This window comes from Amphiprion ocellaris, chromosome 8 (assembly GCF_022539595.1).
Source record: "Amphiprion ocellaris isolate individual 3 ecotype Okinawa chromosome 8, ASM2253959v1, whole genome shotgun sequence".
Lineage (NCBI taxonomy): Eukaryota > Metazoa > Chordata > Actinopteri > Pomacentridae > Amphiprion > Amphiprion ocellaris.
The window spans coordinates 16,844,905-16,864,051 of record NC_072773.1 but is presented as its reverse complement, the minus strand read 5'-3'; the positions used below and the strand labels follow the sequence as shown (position 1 = coordinate 16,864,051).

Below are 19,147 nucleotides of genomic sequence, written 5' to 3'. Positions count from 1 at the left end.
TGAGATTTCAGCTGTTGTTCTGTTTCTGTATTCTAATCTCTACACGGTGTACCAGCAGCAACTTGGCTCTGGGATCATTTAAACTATACTGATGTGAGTTGGACTTTGCTGTCACCACCACTGACTAAAACTGAAGCGCTGACTGACATGATGCAACAATTACACAATGATCCTGAAGAAAAATGTTTGTTACAATGACAAGTTTTTTAAAAAATGTCAATAATATTGATGTCAGCATCAATAATTTTGCAAATTGATTGTGGGAGCTCAAATTCAAATCAAATTTAATGTTGTACATAGTAGGATGCAACTTTATTAGATGGCAATATCAAAGCACAGTCAAGACAGCCACAGTGCAGCACAACTAATCAAAAAAAAATAATAATCCAAAGATCTGAAACTCTATTTAACTCCATCAGTTCTTTTATAAATCCCGTTACTGCTGCAGCAACCTCAGCTCCCACTTCTGAAACTTGTGAGAAGTTTCTGAATTTCTTTCTTAATAAAATAGATATCATTCAATCTCACATCTCACATCATGATCATTTTCTCTCAGAGATACCTGATCCAGTCAGTCGCCTTCACAAATTTCAACCTGTGTTGTCGTCATGACTGCCTGAAGTTGTTTCTTATATGACTCAGATGTGCTGCCCCTTCAGTATTTTACCATCTTGCCTCTTTAAGGGTGTTTTTACTCCCTTCTGCCACCTAAAAGTGGCTGTAATTAATAGCTGTCTAATAAATGGAGCCATCTCTCCGCTCAGTTTCAAGCAGACAATTGTGCAACCACGCCTGAAAAACGTCAGCCTCGACCCTGGTGACCCCAATGATTGCAAACCAATCTCTAAGCTGCCATTTATCGCTAAGATTTATCTCTAAGGCTTGTTTTTGATCAGATCTCGTCTTATATGAAACCTTCAACATCCGTGACAAATTCTAATCCGGTTTTCGAGCTCTCCTGATGTTAATCTCCATAATTTAAAAACACTGTAGAGTCTGAGCTTTATTATGTTTTACAGTCAGGTAAAGGAGAATTTTCTATCATTTTTGTTGATTCAAAAACTTCAGAGAAAGAGAAATACAAAGAACAAGGATGTGATGATGGATTGTCGAAGATGTGGAATTTAGTATGAACATCATGAAATACATTTTCTGGAATGCTTTTGTCTTATTTGTTTTGCAAGCAATTTCAAATCACGATGCAAAGTTTCTCCAAGTGTTTCAACCCTATAAAGTACCTCATACTGTTGAAAAATGAAGTATTCTTTATTATTCTGTGAAGAAAAAATAAGTAAATAAGTAAAATGACTGGAAACATGTTATTTAAATGATTTAAGCATGTATTAATGAATCAACAGCCCCTCTAATCACTTGTTGGTGATCTGGAGCAGCATGTGCCTCAGATATGTGTCTGTGTCGTGTCGCGTTTCTTATTTTAGGGTTTCTCCTCCCCATCGTTGCCTGAGGAGCAAGATAGAGCTTGAAACACATTTTTAATCAGCCTTGTTTCTAGATCAAAGCTTCTTGAACTGTTGATCTCTATCATATTTTTTTTATGTTCTTCTGTTTATTTATGGAACGTAGTTAAACATTCACAGTTTTCTGTAAAAAGCTGACATTATTAATCAAAATAGCTACATTACTTATTCATAAGCAACTGGTATATAGCACTTGTTGCCATGCTGCACCATTTGTGAAAAATGCTGTCTGTAAAATAAGTGGATTATGCTAACAGTGATCTGCTGCGTGTGTCCTTGGCATCATGCCTGTGGTGGAGCTATTATTGAGATTCAAGCACTGTTATTATTCTCTCAGTAGGTTTTTTGCTACAAGCACCAGGGGAACCGCAGGGTGCAGCATCACTATGGCTGTGGCACAAGTCAACCCTCCCTCTCTCTGCAGTATGAAAGGATGGCCGTCTTCAATTTCACATGAAACAAGGTGTCATTTTGGAATTATGTTTGTTCTTCAAATGGTGAAAGGTAGCAATCAAATAAAGCTGTTCGGTCACAGTCAGTTGGAAAGGAGATTTAGGAAATTAGATTTTTTTTGATCTCTCCTGCACACCTGTTGAAATGTCCCTAGCTATCAATGCTAATGAAGCCAGAAAACAGTGAAGCAGTGGATGGAATGAGTGAGAATAAATCTAGCATCCTCTTGGCTTTTACTCTCAACAATGAGTCTTTATGCTGAACAGTAGGATGCATATTCTTAAGCATTTCCTTGGCAGATTTTTGAGCATTAAAGCAATCTGTCAATCTGACTTATTTTAATCATATGTGTGTTGTATGTTCATGGTGCTAAAATGTGCCCAATAATAGCACAGTAACTACCACTCTGCTAAATGTCTACACTGACCATCCAGCTGTTAGCTTGTCATCATAATTAGAATGCTAACTGCACCATGCTGGCCTGTGGTGATCAAGCAGTCATTAGCTTGTCCTGTTAAAGCTGGTAGTTTGGCACTTGCATTAGCCTCCAGATAACTGGCTATACCAGACAGTCTCCTGACAAAAGTCTGTATTACATTATGTTACAGTAGTACCGTAGTTTACATGTATACTTTACTGTAGTTTGAATGATTTAGTACTTTACTGGAATCTTTGCATTTGGAAATATATAACAGCTCCAGTTACTATTTTCTATGTATACTAAGATTTTCCGAACACTGTTATAGATTACATGTTTGAAGACCACTTCTACACCAATTCATCAGCAGTAAGAACCCAACAATATGGTAAAGGGAGACATTTGAAGTACAAATTTCAATGCACAGCTTCTACTTGTAATAGAGTATTTCTATGTTGCGGTATTGTTACATTCTGAATCTGAATACTTGTCAAAATTGTTACAGCTTGGGATTTAATTATTAGAACACAGCGGCCTCCTTGTCTTGTTGTTGACAAACAGTTTTCATCTCAGTTGTCCTCTTTGAGGTATTTTTGAGTGACATACACACATACAGGTGTGCACAAAAGTCAATCATCTAGTGTGAGTTTTAAATTTTTTTACATGCAATAAAATAATTTATTGCATATATTGAATTGTTTACTTACATTTTTCAGAACATGCTGTAATTATTTAACCACTATGATCGAATTAAAAAACTATCCTTGTTGAAAACCTGTTGGTCCAATAATTATTTCCAAAGCTATATTTGTCTGAGCTATGAAGTTCATATGTTATGGAATAACATGTGAGTAGTTCCTTGAGTTGATCATAGATTTATGAGGATACTTATGCAGACTTTGATTCATCTTGAGCAGGTGTGAAGCCGTTCATGGCAGAGAGGCAGAGGCCCTTTATGCCGCTGATTATAGGCTGTACGGAGGTGTAAGACATGTTAAAGAGGAACTCATGCAGATGGATTAAATGGACAGAACGAGATGTGTTATTATGGCCCCATGGACCACCCTTTGATCTATCATTCAATTGCTCCTCTCACATTTGTTTTAGTACTTGTCTTTTCTGTATGTAGCCTGCAGTTTGGCCTAATTGTGCATCAATTTTTGTTACATGACTGGCTGCTGCAGCTTTTGAAATAATCAGTTTTAGGTGATATTTAGTTGCGCAGCTAAAGAAGTGCTTCTCAAAGAACCCGAGCTTCCTCCAGCAGGAGATTCTTTAATTGAGCGTGCCGTGTTTTCCCGCTGCAGGAGCTGCAGGCAGCTGAACTTGATCTTCGTGCCATTTATCAGCTGCTAAACAAATCAATTGGAGGTGAATCTGACTTCGAGCTGCAACTGTTGATGATTTCCAACATGTTGTTGGCTGCAGCTGATTCACTCATGGTTTTTCAGTTGTGCCAATTTGTGCATAATTTTCCTTTTTTTTTCAGAATCTAGTTAGTGTAATTTTTTTTAAGTGAGGCATTAGAATAAAGTGATTTTGATAAGAGAATTTTTAAAAGGTTTTTAAAAGGATGATTCTTGCTGTACAGTTTCTGTCTGGTCTTTAAACATAACACACCTCTTCAGCCCAAGGGTGAGAGTTCAGAGGGTTAAACAGCGACCTGCTCATATTCAAGGAGCAGAACTGCTGGTGGGTTTTTCCAAACCACAGTCAGTGCCATGGATTTTACCAATAATTTGCTCAAACCTCAGTCAGATGAAGAAAATAAGGCCAGGTTAAAGTAGAGGCACACAAACCACATTAATCCATATGTGCTAACAAACTTCAAGTGTGCAAGCAACATGCGACCTGCTGTCACTACTACAGGGGGTCCTCGACTTATCGGAGTTCCGTGTGAACGTGCCCATCTTGAACATATTCTGTATTCAGTCATATGACTTGAACTTATAGCACCATCCTTCTTTTTTTCATGCTCGCTAACCTTTTAGCCACCTTATTTATGACAGTCTACCTTACTATGGATAGAAAAGTGAGATCTGAAGGTGTGCAGATAGATTTTAAAAAACTTTGGATTCTTTGAAAATGACATAGAGGGGACAGACTGGCACGACAAAATCAGTTAAATTGACTTCAAGTGCCTCTGCTGGTGCTATTTTCTCTGTAAAATGAGAACCGTTTTGCATTGGTCTGTGTCTGACATTTTACTTTTCGGTGCTAAATATTCCGCTAAACAACAAAAATGAATGTTCAGTCAGGCAGATTGGGACTAAGGTGCAACTGTGGGTCTGAAGCAGCTGCACGCTTTCGTGGTTAAAATATGAATTATACAATCCTTTGTTTATCACTTTTGGTTTACTGTATAATTTCAAGTGTTATATTTCATAGTCTGTAGGCTTCAGTGTTGTTCTATACTCTCGAAATAGTAAAAACAGAGAAAAGGCTGCACAGCCAACACGCCAACACAGCCTAAGTATATATAACAAAAAGGTTATGCTCAATACTGTCCCTGTTGTCCATTTCAGTCCCCACCTCACTGATCTTTAATGGCATCCCTGCATGCAGGCAGACACACATCACTGACTTGCTGCACACTTCACTGACCCCTGTCCATAGCAAGAGCGAAACAGATCGATACAGCAGATTGTGGTAACAGAGGTGAGGATCGGGAGTATATACACCATCTGCGAGGAAGCTATTGATATGTTATGACTTATAACCTTTAGCTTTCTCTTTATTTTCCGTTGTTTGCATGTGAAGAATCTTATCCTCTTGTTTATGCAACACAGACCCTCCTGTTTAGTGTCCATTCACCTCTTCCTCGCCTGTGCCCAGGCAGAAATACAATCCTGTTCTCATGAGAGACCAGAACCACCAAGATATGTAGCATCTGCTGCATGTTGCATAGAAAATCCTTAGCCAATGCAATCATTAAAGAAGAACTGAGATTAAAATTACTTTTTGCTAATAAATGAGTGTAAACTAAACTATGAATAGTTTTGGCTTGTCTGCTTATTTAATCCTTCATAGAAGTAACACTCATAATAATTTTTAGTGTGGTTCATTTTTGTGCAGCAATATCTGTATCCTGACTGAAGATGATTGGAGTTAAATCTGTTTGAGCAGGAACTGAAAAATAGTTTCGAATATCATCTTATTACCACTGGTCACTCTGGCAGTCAACCAGCTGGGGCTGACATTGTTGTAAGCAAGCTAGCATCTCTGTGACTCAATCAACGAGAAAAAGCACTCAGAGAGCGCAGTATTCCGCCAAGGCTGCTCAGTCGTTGTATGATTTCCAATGCATGAGTCCTGATAACTCCACAGTGGTGGATTTGTAGAAGGATCGCAATCATGTGATCGTCAGCAGGCAGCTGACGTAGCGTTCACTTGTAGTCATACTTACAGTGACGCCATGCCGCTATCTCGCAATGATACGGAAATCCTAAACAACGGATCCAGACTATAAGCCGCATCACTGCCAAAATCTAATCAGGTGACCCTTGTGTCAATTCTGACCTTCTCTGAAAATTTCATCCAAATTCATTAGTCCGTTTTTGAGTAATGTTGCTAACAGACAAACAGATGGAAGGACAAACATATGCCGATTGTCAAATAACTCCACCACGTTCCTTGGCGGAGTAATTACTTGCTGAGATAACAGATGTTATGCTGATTCCAAGCCAGTTAGCAATGTCACCGTATCCCTCTTCATTGAACATTAATGTGTCTGTCTTCTCATTTTCTTGCAGATCTACTCTTTTAGGCATAATTTCATTTTTAATTTACATACACAACTTATGCACAGAATATAGTGACTCAAAACTGTCTCAGCCAACGAGTGTGATTATCCCATAAAGGTTCAGTATGTCATATTTTTGAACATAAAGTGTTGCATGTATTGAATTACTACAAAAGGGTGTTCAAAGCTGTATGTCTTATACAGCTGTATTCCAGTAAATCTGTTTCTATTGCACTTTGTTGCATTTTATGTTTATTAATACACCAGCTTTGTCACTTAATGCTCCCTAATGTTCAACTTTATTTGCAATATGTAGACTTTTAGTATTTTTGGTGTATCCACTTTTTTTGTATCAAATATAAGATCCAAATTTAATTTTGTCGTGCAGCCGTTACAAAAATATAAAGTTCTGTCGAGTGGAAATCTGTGCAATCATCAGCTCACTTGTGGATCCAAAGCAAACCGAACTTGCTGCACGTCAAAGCAACTTAGCATGATGAATGTTGGCGTTAACAGCTGAAATTACAAACAGTGACTAAGAAATCTGTGTTGGCTTTTTGGAATTGAGGAAGTCAGTGGCGTGTATCGACTTTCATATATACACAATTATAAAGTGCTGCCATTAGCGACGCACCAGTGAAGCTGATTCCTTGGATTCTTGCTTCAGCCACCCTGAGGCTTGAATCTTAGATGCTGTTTCCAATAATATGTCCGAAACCAATTATTCTTTTCTCAAAAGAACATCCTAACTGCGGCAAAACTTATAACTATTTACTCTATATTCCTTGAGTAATGGCTTATTAAGTCAGCCAAGAAGTTGTCATAGGATGGAAAGAATAGCTGTTCCAAGTGGTTACTTGTTTGTTCAGTCAGACTGAAAATTAATATTTAAATTGGCTCACGTAAAACATCTTTTTTTTTGTCTTTTTTTTTAGTACAACAGGCACCTCAGTTGTTTCCTTGTTTTCTGTGATTCCCAGTTTTCCCAAATCTTTACATCGGAGGTGGAAAGTGTGTGACCAATACAGCTACAACAGTCTCATTAGTGACAAACACAGCTAATGTGTTTAAATGTGTGTCTCCCCACTTCTGTATTGCAATTACCCTTGCTTGATTTCTGATATGCTTACATACTGTAGACTGTTTCATTCTCCTCTCATCTCCACTTGTTTTTCCTCACTCTCTCAGAACTCCTCTCATCTTATGTAATCTTTATATCCTTAATGTTTCCCTCCTGCTGTGTAGCTTAATCTCCATCTTCCTCCTTTCATCCAACTTCAAACAGACGGATAGAGTCTGGTCAGTCAGTTCAAAATATAGATTTAAAGCCCCCTTGTGTATTGTAGACCATAAGATAACATTTATATAGTATGATATTCCAGTTCCTTGTGGGATTAGAAATTCAGTGTGTGTGTTCCCTTTATTTTAAGCTGCACTAGACTTCTCTATGGTTGTCTAAGCAGAGAAAAGTCAGATTTTATTTGCCCTTTTCAGCCAACTGAGGATTAGATTTGCGTCACACGGACTTCAAAAGTTGATCTTCCTCTTCAGTATGTGTCTGTTTAATTCCAGTAGACGTAACATTTCCTTTTCCCATCCTCTTGCGGTGGCTGTGACAGCATTACAAAGACACAGACTGGTGGGAAGCCCACAGTGCAAACTTGGAAATGCTACCTCAGTGGTCTGGTGTTGGAATTGTTTGTGGTAGTGGAACAGCAGGGCCTAAACTGGGCTTTATTAGGTTAGTATAACACATGCTCACCAGCCCTCAGTAGGCATGAGGCATCACTCTCTCTGGCAGGCTGAACAAATCTTGTTAGACTGTTGTTTAACAACCAAAGAATTCCTGAAGTGTCTGTCTCTTAGAATAGAGTCAGGCATCACTTGCACCCTGATACTTTACAGTGGCCTTCGTCTTGGATCTCTAGATGAGATTTATATATCAAACTTATATTCAAGTGGGATCCAGCTTAAACTGGAAAGGCTTCTGTGTTTATATAAGATGTACCTGCAGCCAAACCACAAACTACATATGGCTTTACAGTGACATGACCTGGTAGCCTGCTAGCTGTCCATGAACAAATAAGCACACTTTATTCAAGATATGCCTCTCATTTCTCATAACTGTGTCTAAACCATACCAGAATAAACTTTAGTATAGTTTCTAGTTAAACAGACTTGCACAATACGTTTTATCTTTAGTTTTTGTACAAATACCGAAACAAAAACAAGGAAACAGGCCCTTTTTTTTTTTTTTTTTTTGTTATTTATTTATTTGGCTTTTCAATGTCCATTAACATTAAAAAAATCAAATGGAACAAAATGGAAAATGTTTTTTGGTTTGGTGTATCGGTAATCCGTTTTTTTCCTGATTTGCATCTAAGACAAGAGAAGATGCTCTTTTATTTTTCCAGTGTCCATTAACAAGCAGTTAATGGACTGATCGATGTTGATGTCATATTTATTGTTTTATTTGGATACAGAATATAGAGCAGATGTAACAGTTTCTAGATTATCAGTTAAGGAAGGAAGGATTTGAGAATTGGATTTTAAATGTTAATGGCCAGTGGAAACATTTTTTAAAGAAGCCCATTTTCCTTTTTTTGTTTCGTTTATTTTTTGTTAAACACAAAAATACAAAAAAAAAAAGAGGAGTTACATCAACCCAGAATCTGAGCAGTGTCTTCTGCTTTGTTACATTTAATTTTTGGTGTTAAGGGACACAAAGAAAATGCAAAAATGGGTTCGTTCTCTGATGAAACATTGAAATGAAAAATGGGATCACGCCAAACAAAAAAACAAGTGAGCTTTGGGAAATTTTAGACTTTCTAATTCCTTAATCTAAAGCATCCCTATATAATATCATGTTAACATGCGACATGTATGTACTTAACCTAAGCTAAACAGACCACACACAACCATTTCATTCTCTCTTTCTGTGTCTTCTGTTCTCTTGCAGTGACTTGTATGACTTCTACCACTATTTCTACATGCTCACCAACGTCCTGTTCTACGTCAGCTCCGCCATCAATCCCGTCCTCTACAATCTGGTGTCTGCAACCTACCGCCAGATCTTCTTCTCCACGCTGCGTTACTTCTGCCTCCCCTGCCGTCACACGCCCCAGAGGCACCCACACCCTCTGACCCGCCACTCCATCAGCATCTCCAGCAACCACACCCTCCACACCAACATCATCAAAGACACTGCGTACTGATCGAGATGCAACAGAACGCACTTTGTTTCCTCATACCAAAAGCCGACCCACTGCCACTTTGTGATTTCTGGTCCGACTTCATTGAGGCAAATTCTGCTATTGGGTTGAAGACTGTTGGCGTAAGCTTGTCTAGTATTGTGGTGACCATCATTGTCATGTGAGGTCAAGTGGCCACTCAGACACCAGTGTGATTCATTTCACACGCACATTTTCTTCCGTGTTATTGTAACTTTATCCAGCATAACATGAGTTTGTGAAATTAAAAAAAAAAAAAAAAACAAAAGAAAATATGATAATGTAAGAATGAAAAAAGATGGACATAAACAGTAAATCCTTAAAATAGATATTGATGTAAATGTTTTATACAATATGTTTCTGTGTATGTTTTACTGGGCCAATCATTCAAATTCATTTATTGTTGTACAGTGTATATGACTGCTCTTTCGGTGTTCTTCAACATCAACTTATAAAACTCTCAAAAGTTCTTTATCTAAAAAAAAATGGCCTCTGGCAAAACTTTCAACACAAAAACAGTTATGATGTAACCCTCCTTTGTGTTATTCTGGGTCAATATCTGTGGCTAAACCTGACTTTCATGTTTGAAAAAAAAACAGGGAAAAGAGCAGGTATTTCTCCTAAATCGAAGCTGCATTGACAGCTGTATAGGAAAAATCACTTGCAGCATAACCTCTTACTTCTCTTGCACGTTCTGGATTAGACGCAGGCAGCTTCTCAGAAAGACTTTTGTTGAACAGAAGGTGAGTTCAAATAATAGAGCGTCCTTGTCGCATTGCGTAGGCTGTGATGTCCATTGGATTTTTGTAAATACTGCAAACAGAAAATATACTTATCTACGGTAACACTTTCAGCATTCATGACAACCTTGAGAAAAAGTGTCCCCCCAGAATAGAAGTGGGCGTAGTTGATTGTTTAAAGTACTTGTGCATAACTACAGAGGCATTTGAAGTGATGCATAGACTCAAACATGCTCACCTGGAGAAAGGAGCACCTCAGTGGATTCAAGACTCCTGCTGTAATGCTTTTTCTCCAGCTGCTATAGCAGCAGGCAAAGATCTAGGGTATCCAAGTTTTTCTTCAGGAGGAATATAAAGATGGAGAAACAATGTGGAATGTTCTTCAGCTAAAGTACACGAGAGCTGCTACAGAGGATAAGAGAAAAGCAATTAGCATCATCTTTCCATGAGTCAGCAACAGCTTTTTGAAAAGCCAAGAGAATGAAGCTTGTGCTGTGGGTACATTGGGTTGCTGTTAATATACAGTATTGACTCAAAGAGCATTTGCTTACATCCTTCTACAAATCCTTATTGGCCCATTGCAGCCATCAAGTATCTCTGGGAAATACATCCATACTGAGCAATTCTGCCCCTTTGAATTTACAGTGCCTCTAAATAGTATTCAGCCCCTTGGAAGTTTTCTCCTTTCATTGCTTTTCAAAACTGAATCATGAATGAGCAGAAATCTCTGAAATGGATATTTGTGGGTGGAAAGGGTGGAGTTGGTAAAACGACATGTAGCTGCAGTTTGGCTGTTCAGCTGGCTGCTGTCCTGGAGAGCGTCCTCATCATCTCCACATATCCTGCCCATAACATCTCTGATGCTTTTGAGCAGAAGTTTTCAAAGGTGCCGACTAAGATTAAGGCCTCTTTGCAATGGAGATTGACCCAAGCCTGGGTATGGCAGAATTGCCTGTTGAGATCTTCAAGGAGGACAACACGCTCAGTATTGGTAAGAAGATGACGCAGGTGGCCATGAGTGCTTTCCCTGGTATTGATAAAGCCATGAGCTATGCAGAAATCATGAGGTTAGCAAAAGAAATTAACTTCTCTGTGGTTGTTTTTTGGATTTTTTGGACTATACAAAGAAAGACTCAACCATGTCAAAATGAAAACAGTATTTTAGAATGGTAATTAAAATTATTAAAGGTTAAACAAGTGATTGCATCAGTATTCATACCCTTTAAGTCAGCATTTGGGAGATGAACCCACTACAGCACTGAGCCTGTGTCTCTTTCAGGTGACATGGGGATAATGAGTGAAAAGCCCTTTTCAAGTCCCGCCTTATGTTGTCAGTTGGACTGAGTTCTGGGCTCTGACTCTGCCACTCCAGAACATTTAGGACAATAAATCCACTAACTGTGTGATTTCTAGCACAAATTGGCAGCATGTGGTTTGAATTAGATGAGTCACTTTAAATGGGGGTGAACAGTTATGGAATTACTTGTTTTGTATTTTATATTTTTATTTGATTGATCATCCTTTGTTAAAATCAGTTTTCACTTTGACATGAAACAATTCTGTAAATTCTTGTCAGAAAAGGTAAATTAAATTGGCTATGATTCAATGTTGAAGAGCAATCAAAAGGAAACTTCCAAACAGGGGTGAATCATTTTTATGGGCAAGAAGTAGTGTTCCCTCTATGTAGTGAGGCAGATAGAAAGGGTGTAGAGTTTGAGGTTATCACAGATGTATCCACAACCCTAAGGCAGGGTTCAGACTACACAGTAAAAATAATGGAACACTTGACAGGATGTAAGGCATCAGGACTGGAGGTGGGCATCAGCCTCAACAACTAACCGTCTTATACTGTGCCGAGTATTGATGCCAGATCTGGGAGTCTTCTTCATATCCAGACAAAAACACTAGTTTGTGACATTTTTTTTTTTTGTTTACTTGTAACTTCCACAGCCTGTCCAAGATGTTGAAAAGCAGTGTCCTACACAACATGGCAACAGACTGGCTTATGGACAGACTCATTCTGTTTTCTTGTTGCAACCCACAGACAGATCCTCAGTCATTTGCTTCTTTTTTTAGGCCTGAGCACAAGGCAACCTGTATCATACATGTGTGCTGTCACTTATTCACACTCTTGCTTCTGCAAGCTGATAGCTACCAATGCACAGGCTGTGAAAGCTAGAAGCTATTATTGGTCTAGTCAAGAACTTTCAGACAGAATTTCATGTATTCCAAACCTGACATATCCCTGATCAAAACGTAAGCATAGTTCTTGTCGCCATAATCATAATCTTTCCCCAAGCTTAACCACTGCTTAGTGTGTTTTAATGCCCAGTGGTTTGTATGTGTTGTCATCCAAACACATCTAAGGGCAAAATTGTTCATAGCTGTTTCAAACAGTGAAACTGGAGGAAAAATTCTTGTTTTGACAATCATAACACGACTAATTGCTATGTGCAGATAAAGCAGAAAGAAAGGATTCTGAAAGCATTATTAATGGACCTGAAAAAGCCAGACTGTACTCAGGAGTTTTGCAGAAACCTTCAATATCTGCACTCTTTTTGGAGATAGGTTTGACATCACACGTATACTACCGTTCAAAAGTTTGGGGTCACCAAACATAATTGCACAAGGGTTTTTTAATCATCACTTAGCCTTTCAACACCATTAGCTAACACAATGTAGCATTAGAACACAGGAATGATGGTTGCTGGAAATGTTCCTCTGTACCCCTATGGAGATATTCCATTAAAAATCAGCTGTTTCCAGCTAGAATAGTCATTTACCACATTAACAATGTCTAGACAGTATTTCTGAATTATTTAATGTTATCTTCATTGAAAAAAAAGCTTGTCTTTCAAAAATAAGGACCCCAAACTTCTGAATGGTACTGTACATGCTTTTACTATTTTACCTTTACTTTTTATTGTCTTACTTTGTGCTGTGATGTCAAGAACAAGTCCATCCTATTGACTGCATCCATTATAGACTAGTGCTACCAAATGAGCAAACAGTACAGAGGGCTTAATTATTCACACTAAACGCCACTGAGAACACCGAGTAGTACCAGTATCTATTTTTCTGGCAAGCTAAATTGGTTCTTGTCAAGTACTTGCTACCATGCATGAGAGCCTGTTTTTCATTTAGCAGCTCATCAGAATTTTATTTGTAGAAACTGGCCTAGTTTTCCTCCAGAAAACAAATGGCCTACAGGTGACCTAATGCTTGTGTTGTCAGTACTCTGAAGCAGTTGTGCACATTTTGCAGAGTGTGAGGGAAGCGCTTTCTCCATGTGTGCACTTGTGTACTCCCCACAGTGCATGTTACTCACAGTTTGTGCTACTGATTGGTGTTTTTCTGCATAGACACTGATTCTTGCTTTTTCACTTCATCAAAAGCAAATATATCAGTGAATCAACAGCACTCGAGCATGTTATTCATGAGGGGTTGTTTACAACTGAGTACATGGTGTTCTCTACAAGAGAAGCCTTGATACATTGATTTCAATCTACTGCCAGTGGAAATCAATGAATTTCATTATAGAAGTCTGTAGTCATGGTACAGCATCAGGGCCACTGTACTCAGTACTTGCACTACTTATTCCTACTTTTTCATTTTACCTTGCAGCTTGTTTTTATGTTTACAAAGTTACACCAAAGGTTGAAATCGCATGCTAACATCTGCTAAAAGAAATCACTAAAAAAAGAAGCGCAGAAAGAAATATCATTATATCAGTTAAACATTTGTCATAAACCAAAGCACTGGGCTGACTGAAGTCTTCATTTTATGATGGCGATAAAAGAACAGTCAAGGGACCTGCAAAGCATTTGGATTTTATACCGAGGAGAACATTTGATTTAAAATAAATAAATAAAAAAGCCCTTATGTAAAATCAATGGTCAAGTCATTAGGATACATCAACTGGAAACCATGAATGTCAATAGATGGTACACTGAATTTAGAGCTCAAAGTCATGGGATCATCAAAATCATTAGGATTCATCCTCTGGAAACCATGTACTAAATGTTATGTAGATCTTTTGAAAAGTTTTTGAATTTTTTCCCAAAACAATGACAACTGGATTGTCATTGTGGTTCTGCACGAAAAGCGAAGAGATCCTCAAAACCATTAGGGTTCACCCACTGGGGACAAATTACCAAATGCAATGCAAATCCGTAATTGCCGCATTTCACAAGACATAGAAATGTGAATCTCATGATGAAAAACTGCAAAAAAATACAACATTTTTTATTCATTGTCTGGGGACCATGTGCCAAATGTAACAGAAATCTAAGTTAGATTAGATATAGGAGTCATTGTGTGGGGGACCATGAATGTTTCTATAGAACTCAATAGGACCGTACTTCTTTCAGCATAAAAAGATAGCAGCCATGTTGCTAGCATGGTTTATTTATTCAGTATAACTTAATTTGGTATATGCACACACCTAGTTTAGCCACTACTTTACATTGTACCAGCACAGCTGCTACACTTTAAAACAAGCTCAACATCTGTGTAGTTTTTTTTTTTAATTAGACCACATAATATAATGTACTTTGTTATCAGTGGTGACAGTTACTTGCTGTGCTTTGTATTGGTTGATATGTTGCTGTGTTCCTGTGCAGTATCTGTGTTTATATATATGACGTTATTTGCGCGTCTTCAGAACTTAAATGCCAAACATCAGACTTCATAACCCACAGGTTTACCAGACAGCTGCACCGAATGAAATACATGAAATAAGTACTGTACATCCGTCGAATTTCACAACCCATTCAAACTGCACATGCAAATGGGCGGCATATGAATGTTTTGTAACACAGTATTTGGATCAGTGGAATGTTTTGCTTATTTTACTTGAACATTTAGATCTGCCATCATATATCACATTTCTCTAACAGAATGTTTCCTTTCATTACGAAAAAGAAATAAAGATAAGAATAAAGAATGATTATACATACATACATATACACTACCAGTCAAAAGTTTGGTTTGGACACACCTTCTCATTCAGTGGTTTTTATTTAATTATTTTCTACATTATAGATTGATACTGAAGACATCAAAGCTATAAAAGAATACATATGGAGTTATGTTGTTAAAAAAAAGTGCTAAGCTTTAGTATTAATCTACAATGTAGAAAATAACACGAATAAATAAAAAGCATTAAATGAGAAGGTGTGTCCAAACTTTTGACTGGCCATGTATATATATATATATATATATATATATATATATATATATATATATATATATATATATATATATATATATATATGTATGTATGTATATTCAATCAGATTTTGCTGTACAGAATGTCTCTGCCTTATTCATTCATCCTGTCACACAGTCTCTCTCTCTCTCTCTCTCTCTCGCAGAAATGTAAGGATATACAAACAATGAGCACACACGCAAACTCACCACTTAGCAGAACAGTGTTTGACCTTTTCTTAAGTATACTCCTGGCAATTAATAGCTGTAGGCTTGAAAAAAAGAAATGCCACTCACAAAGCAAATGCAAGCCCTGTGTCTTACCAAAGCTGTCAGCTGAGGAACAACAAGGGGCAGTATAGGCTCCTCTGTGGAGCAGGTAATCAAACCCCACAGCAGAGCCTGTAGTCTGTGGCTCGTGTTTGTTTGGATTTTCTGACAGGGTTAGAAATAGAAGACAATGCAGCGGCTTCTCCGATGTCCAAAGAGCAGCAGTAAGCTTTGCCAATAAAAGCAGAGTAAAGCCTGGTAGATGTGATTTGTGACCAGCAAGAGATGTTTGTTCTCACAGTCAACTTAAAAGATTATTAGCTGTGAGTTTCTAGCTTTCCATGTTATTGCTGTGTTGTTGTTTTTTGTTGTTGTTTTTTTGCCTGAACATAACTGATAGTTATCACGTGTGTTGCACAGCACATGAGTGACTGACAGTCGAGTGCATCTGTCTGTGAAAAACGCCTACATGTGATGGGGATCCAAGCTGGAGGCGAGGAAAGCAATGCAGTGAGCCTCAGGTTGTGTTCTTCAGAAGTTCTCTGTCACTCGAACATGCCTTCTCTGCCACAGCAGGAAAATAAATTGGTTTTAAAAAGCCTTGAGTTCTCTCAAACACACTGGCTTCAGTGATATTCACTCCCAGGGAGGGACATTTTCTAATCCTGTCAGAAATATTTTCAGAACGATATTTTAAAAAATTTTATTGACCCTCTGAACTCCAGCAGATTTGAAAGGGATGTTATCTTTTCACAGCATCATGAAAAAAATCAAACCATTTATCAGAGCGAAAAACTTTAATAATAACAGAAAGAATAATCAATATTTTTAACTTTCCAATTGTCCTTGAATAAATTTTCTGTGAAATGAGCTCTACTAGAATTTCCTCAAAGTCACTTTGTTCTACATGTCTCAAATAAAAATTCACCAAAAATGAGCCAGTTGTAATAGTTACATTCCAAAAAAGAAAAGAAAAATCTGCTTAAGCTAATAGTGACTCAGCTGCAAGCAACGGTGATATGACAGCAGTTCCGTGACTTTTCAGCTGAACTGGGCTGAACTGCAGGCTGTGATTGAAGCTATCAGATTGAAGACAAGTATCGCAAAAGATAGCTCAGATAGCTCAGCTGGCTGAACTGGGGACCCATTAATGTAGTGGACTGGGTTTGATTCCAGCTCATGGCCATTTGATGCAGGTCTTCTATCCAATAAAGCCAACAAAAGGCCCTAAAAATAACTTTAAAAAATGTAATCTGTAAAATATTGATAGTATTTTAAAAAATTTCAAGAATTGATAGCACCTGTGGGAATATAAAAAAAAATGCTGAACATGTTAATTTCACATTGATTCCATATTTTTCAATTGTTGTAAAGGATACAATCAAAGAATTTCAATCTTCTTTTTTAATTTATTGCAATGTAGGTGTTTCATACTGCAAAAAGGACATTTCTAAGTTATTTCTAGGAATGACTGTGCTGTTTTCATAGAGATACGGGACCTCATATTGCAGTGAAAAATTAACCCACAGTGAGTAAAAATGTCCATAAATTGCTTGAAGTTCAGAGGATTAAATCCTGTCATTTACTTGGTTGGATATATATTGTGCATACTTTATCAATCAAAAATGTGAACACAGATAACTATTCAAGGATTTTTAAAATTATTTTTCAATATTTTCTGCAGTGTAAAGCAAGACTAAAGTCAATACTACAAGGAAATAACATGTACAATATGTGTAGGGTAAAGTGTTGTCTCTGATCCCGAATCTAATGTGTTCTCAACAATTTACACAAAAGGCAGTTTCAGTGTGTTTTACAAATACAGTCAATGGACTGAAAGGACACTTTAAAAAATTGAACAAAGGAAACACTGAAAATGTGCAATTTTAGGGGCAATGCTTGGACAAGATAGAAAATAATGACACAAAAACTAATAAAGAAGATAAAAATGTAACATGGGGTGAAAGAGGACGGTTGAGTTTTATCTCTGTGGTTAAAGGCTTTGAATATGATGTCATTGCTAAAGAGCTGGTTTCATTTTAAAATGGTAATCTTGCAAGTGGCCTCACACATGCACATGCACACGAACCCCATATGTTATGTTGCAAAAAGACTGTTGGGACCAAAACTTCATGTGTCAGGCAAAAGGTCACCATCCTCACTGGTAATGATCCCTGTAGAAGGCATGGAAATAAAGAATCCTTCCTGTATTGAGCTCACTGTTCCTTCTTATGGGTTTTTCCACACATTAACCCAGCTCCAAACACTTTTTTTTTTTACTCAGTATGTACTGCTGACAAAATATGCACTGTTGCATGCAGTTTTCATACTATTGGAACATGCTACTTTGTCACAGTGATTGATCTGGGATGCAGGGGTCATCTGTCTCAGATCTCCTAGAGGCTTGGCCCTGGTTATACTCACGCAATCTTCTGTTGGAGGATTCTGGGGTCAAAATGGCCAGAAACTGCTTCCAAACTGAAAAATGAGACAGGATGCAGGAGAACATCCAGGTATTTTTTGACATTTTACAGCTGGGAACACGCTTGTAAAAACCGTGCATATCCTGGCAGCAATGTTCCCTGTAATTTTTCATGAGTCTGAGCAAACACACAAACTCCCTGAGCGTCCCTTGGACCACTGTGAGCAACATCAGACGTGTGCACTGTGGTCACACCAGCATCACATCCATTCAAGTTACATGGTTCATTAAAAGAATCAAATTGCAGCATTTACATTTCTGTTAAGACACTTTGTCAACAGGAGCCAGTTGAAGGCTGCAGTGATTTTAGTGACACTACAATGTATAAGAGTGAAGTTATTGAATATTTGTCTCTCTTTACTGTTGCAGCGGTTTTGCAAATTGCAGACGGACCCTGTTCACTCCATAGACACCAATGTTATTCCTGTAGCTTGAAAGACAGCTACTTTTGATAAAACTGGGCTTGTAGCACATTGTCTGCCTTGCAACAATGGGAAAGAGGCACCGTTTATGTATTGACAACCTATATCTAATGAGTTATTGATGCTGGAAGCCCGAATCTGTGAATATCTTTCCAACTTTACTGAACTTGGGGCCACTACCACATAAGGAGTGATATATTTAATTTTGAAAAAAGCATTTAGCCATACTTAAAGCTTTAAGTGCTTTATTAACACGGAACTAAAAATTTTGTATTGTTTTATTATCACAGGTTCTGTCTGAAAAGAGGTGGCATCATTTTAAACAGTGAAATCAAACTAATAAAATGTAATGACCAACCAGTGAGCAATACTGGATTCTGCAAAAACATAAACAACTTTTTTAAAATCTAAATCTTATCTTAACACAGTTAATGTATTAACTTATTTATGTGTGTATGCATGTATTTATTGATTTATTTAGTACTGTTAACATATCAGAGATCTGAGTGAGTTTTTCTTAAGATAGGCAAAGGCCATTTATTGATTACATATAGGCTCTTAAATGTTTATTAAAAACTAAAAAGCAGTTTAAAAAAAACAACTTAGGCATTTATTGAGTCACTAAAATACTGTAGAGTTCAGACCACATCAGCATGATTATAAGCATCCTCTGGTAAATTAACAACCAGATACTGATGTCTCTC

General features: G+C 37.6%; 1 protein-coding gene across 1 annotated transcript in view; it reads left to right on the top strand.

Annotated features, from left to right (window-relative positions):
• ntsr1 (neurotensin receptor 1 (high affinity)) overlaps nucleotides 1–13,912 on the top strand; it is a 69,995-nt gene extending 56,083 nt beyond the window's left edge. Inside the window, exon 4 of the mRNA XM_023268003.3 lies at nucleotides 9,051–13,912. Within this exon, the coding sequence (XP_023123771.2) occupies nucleotides 9,051–9,306 (256 nt within the window). The 3' untranslated portion in view covers nucleotides 9,307–13,912. The remainder of the gene's footprint in view (nucleotides 1–9,050) is intronic.
• The last annotated feature ends 5,235 nt before the right edge of the window (nucleotides 13,913–19,147 follow it).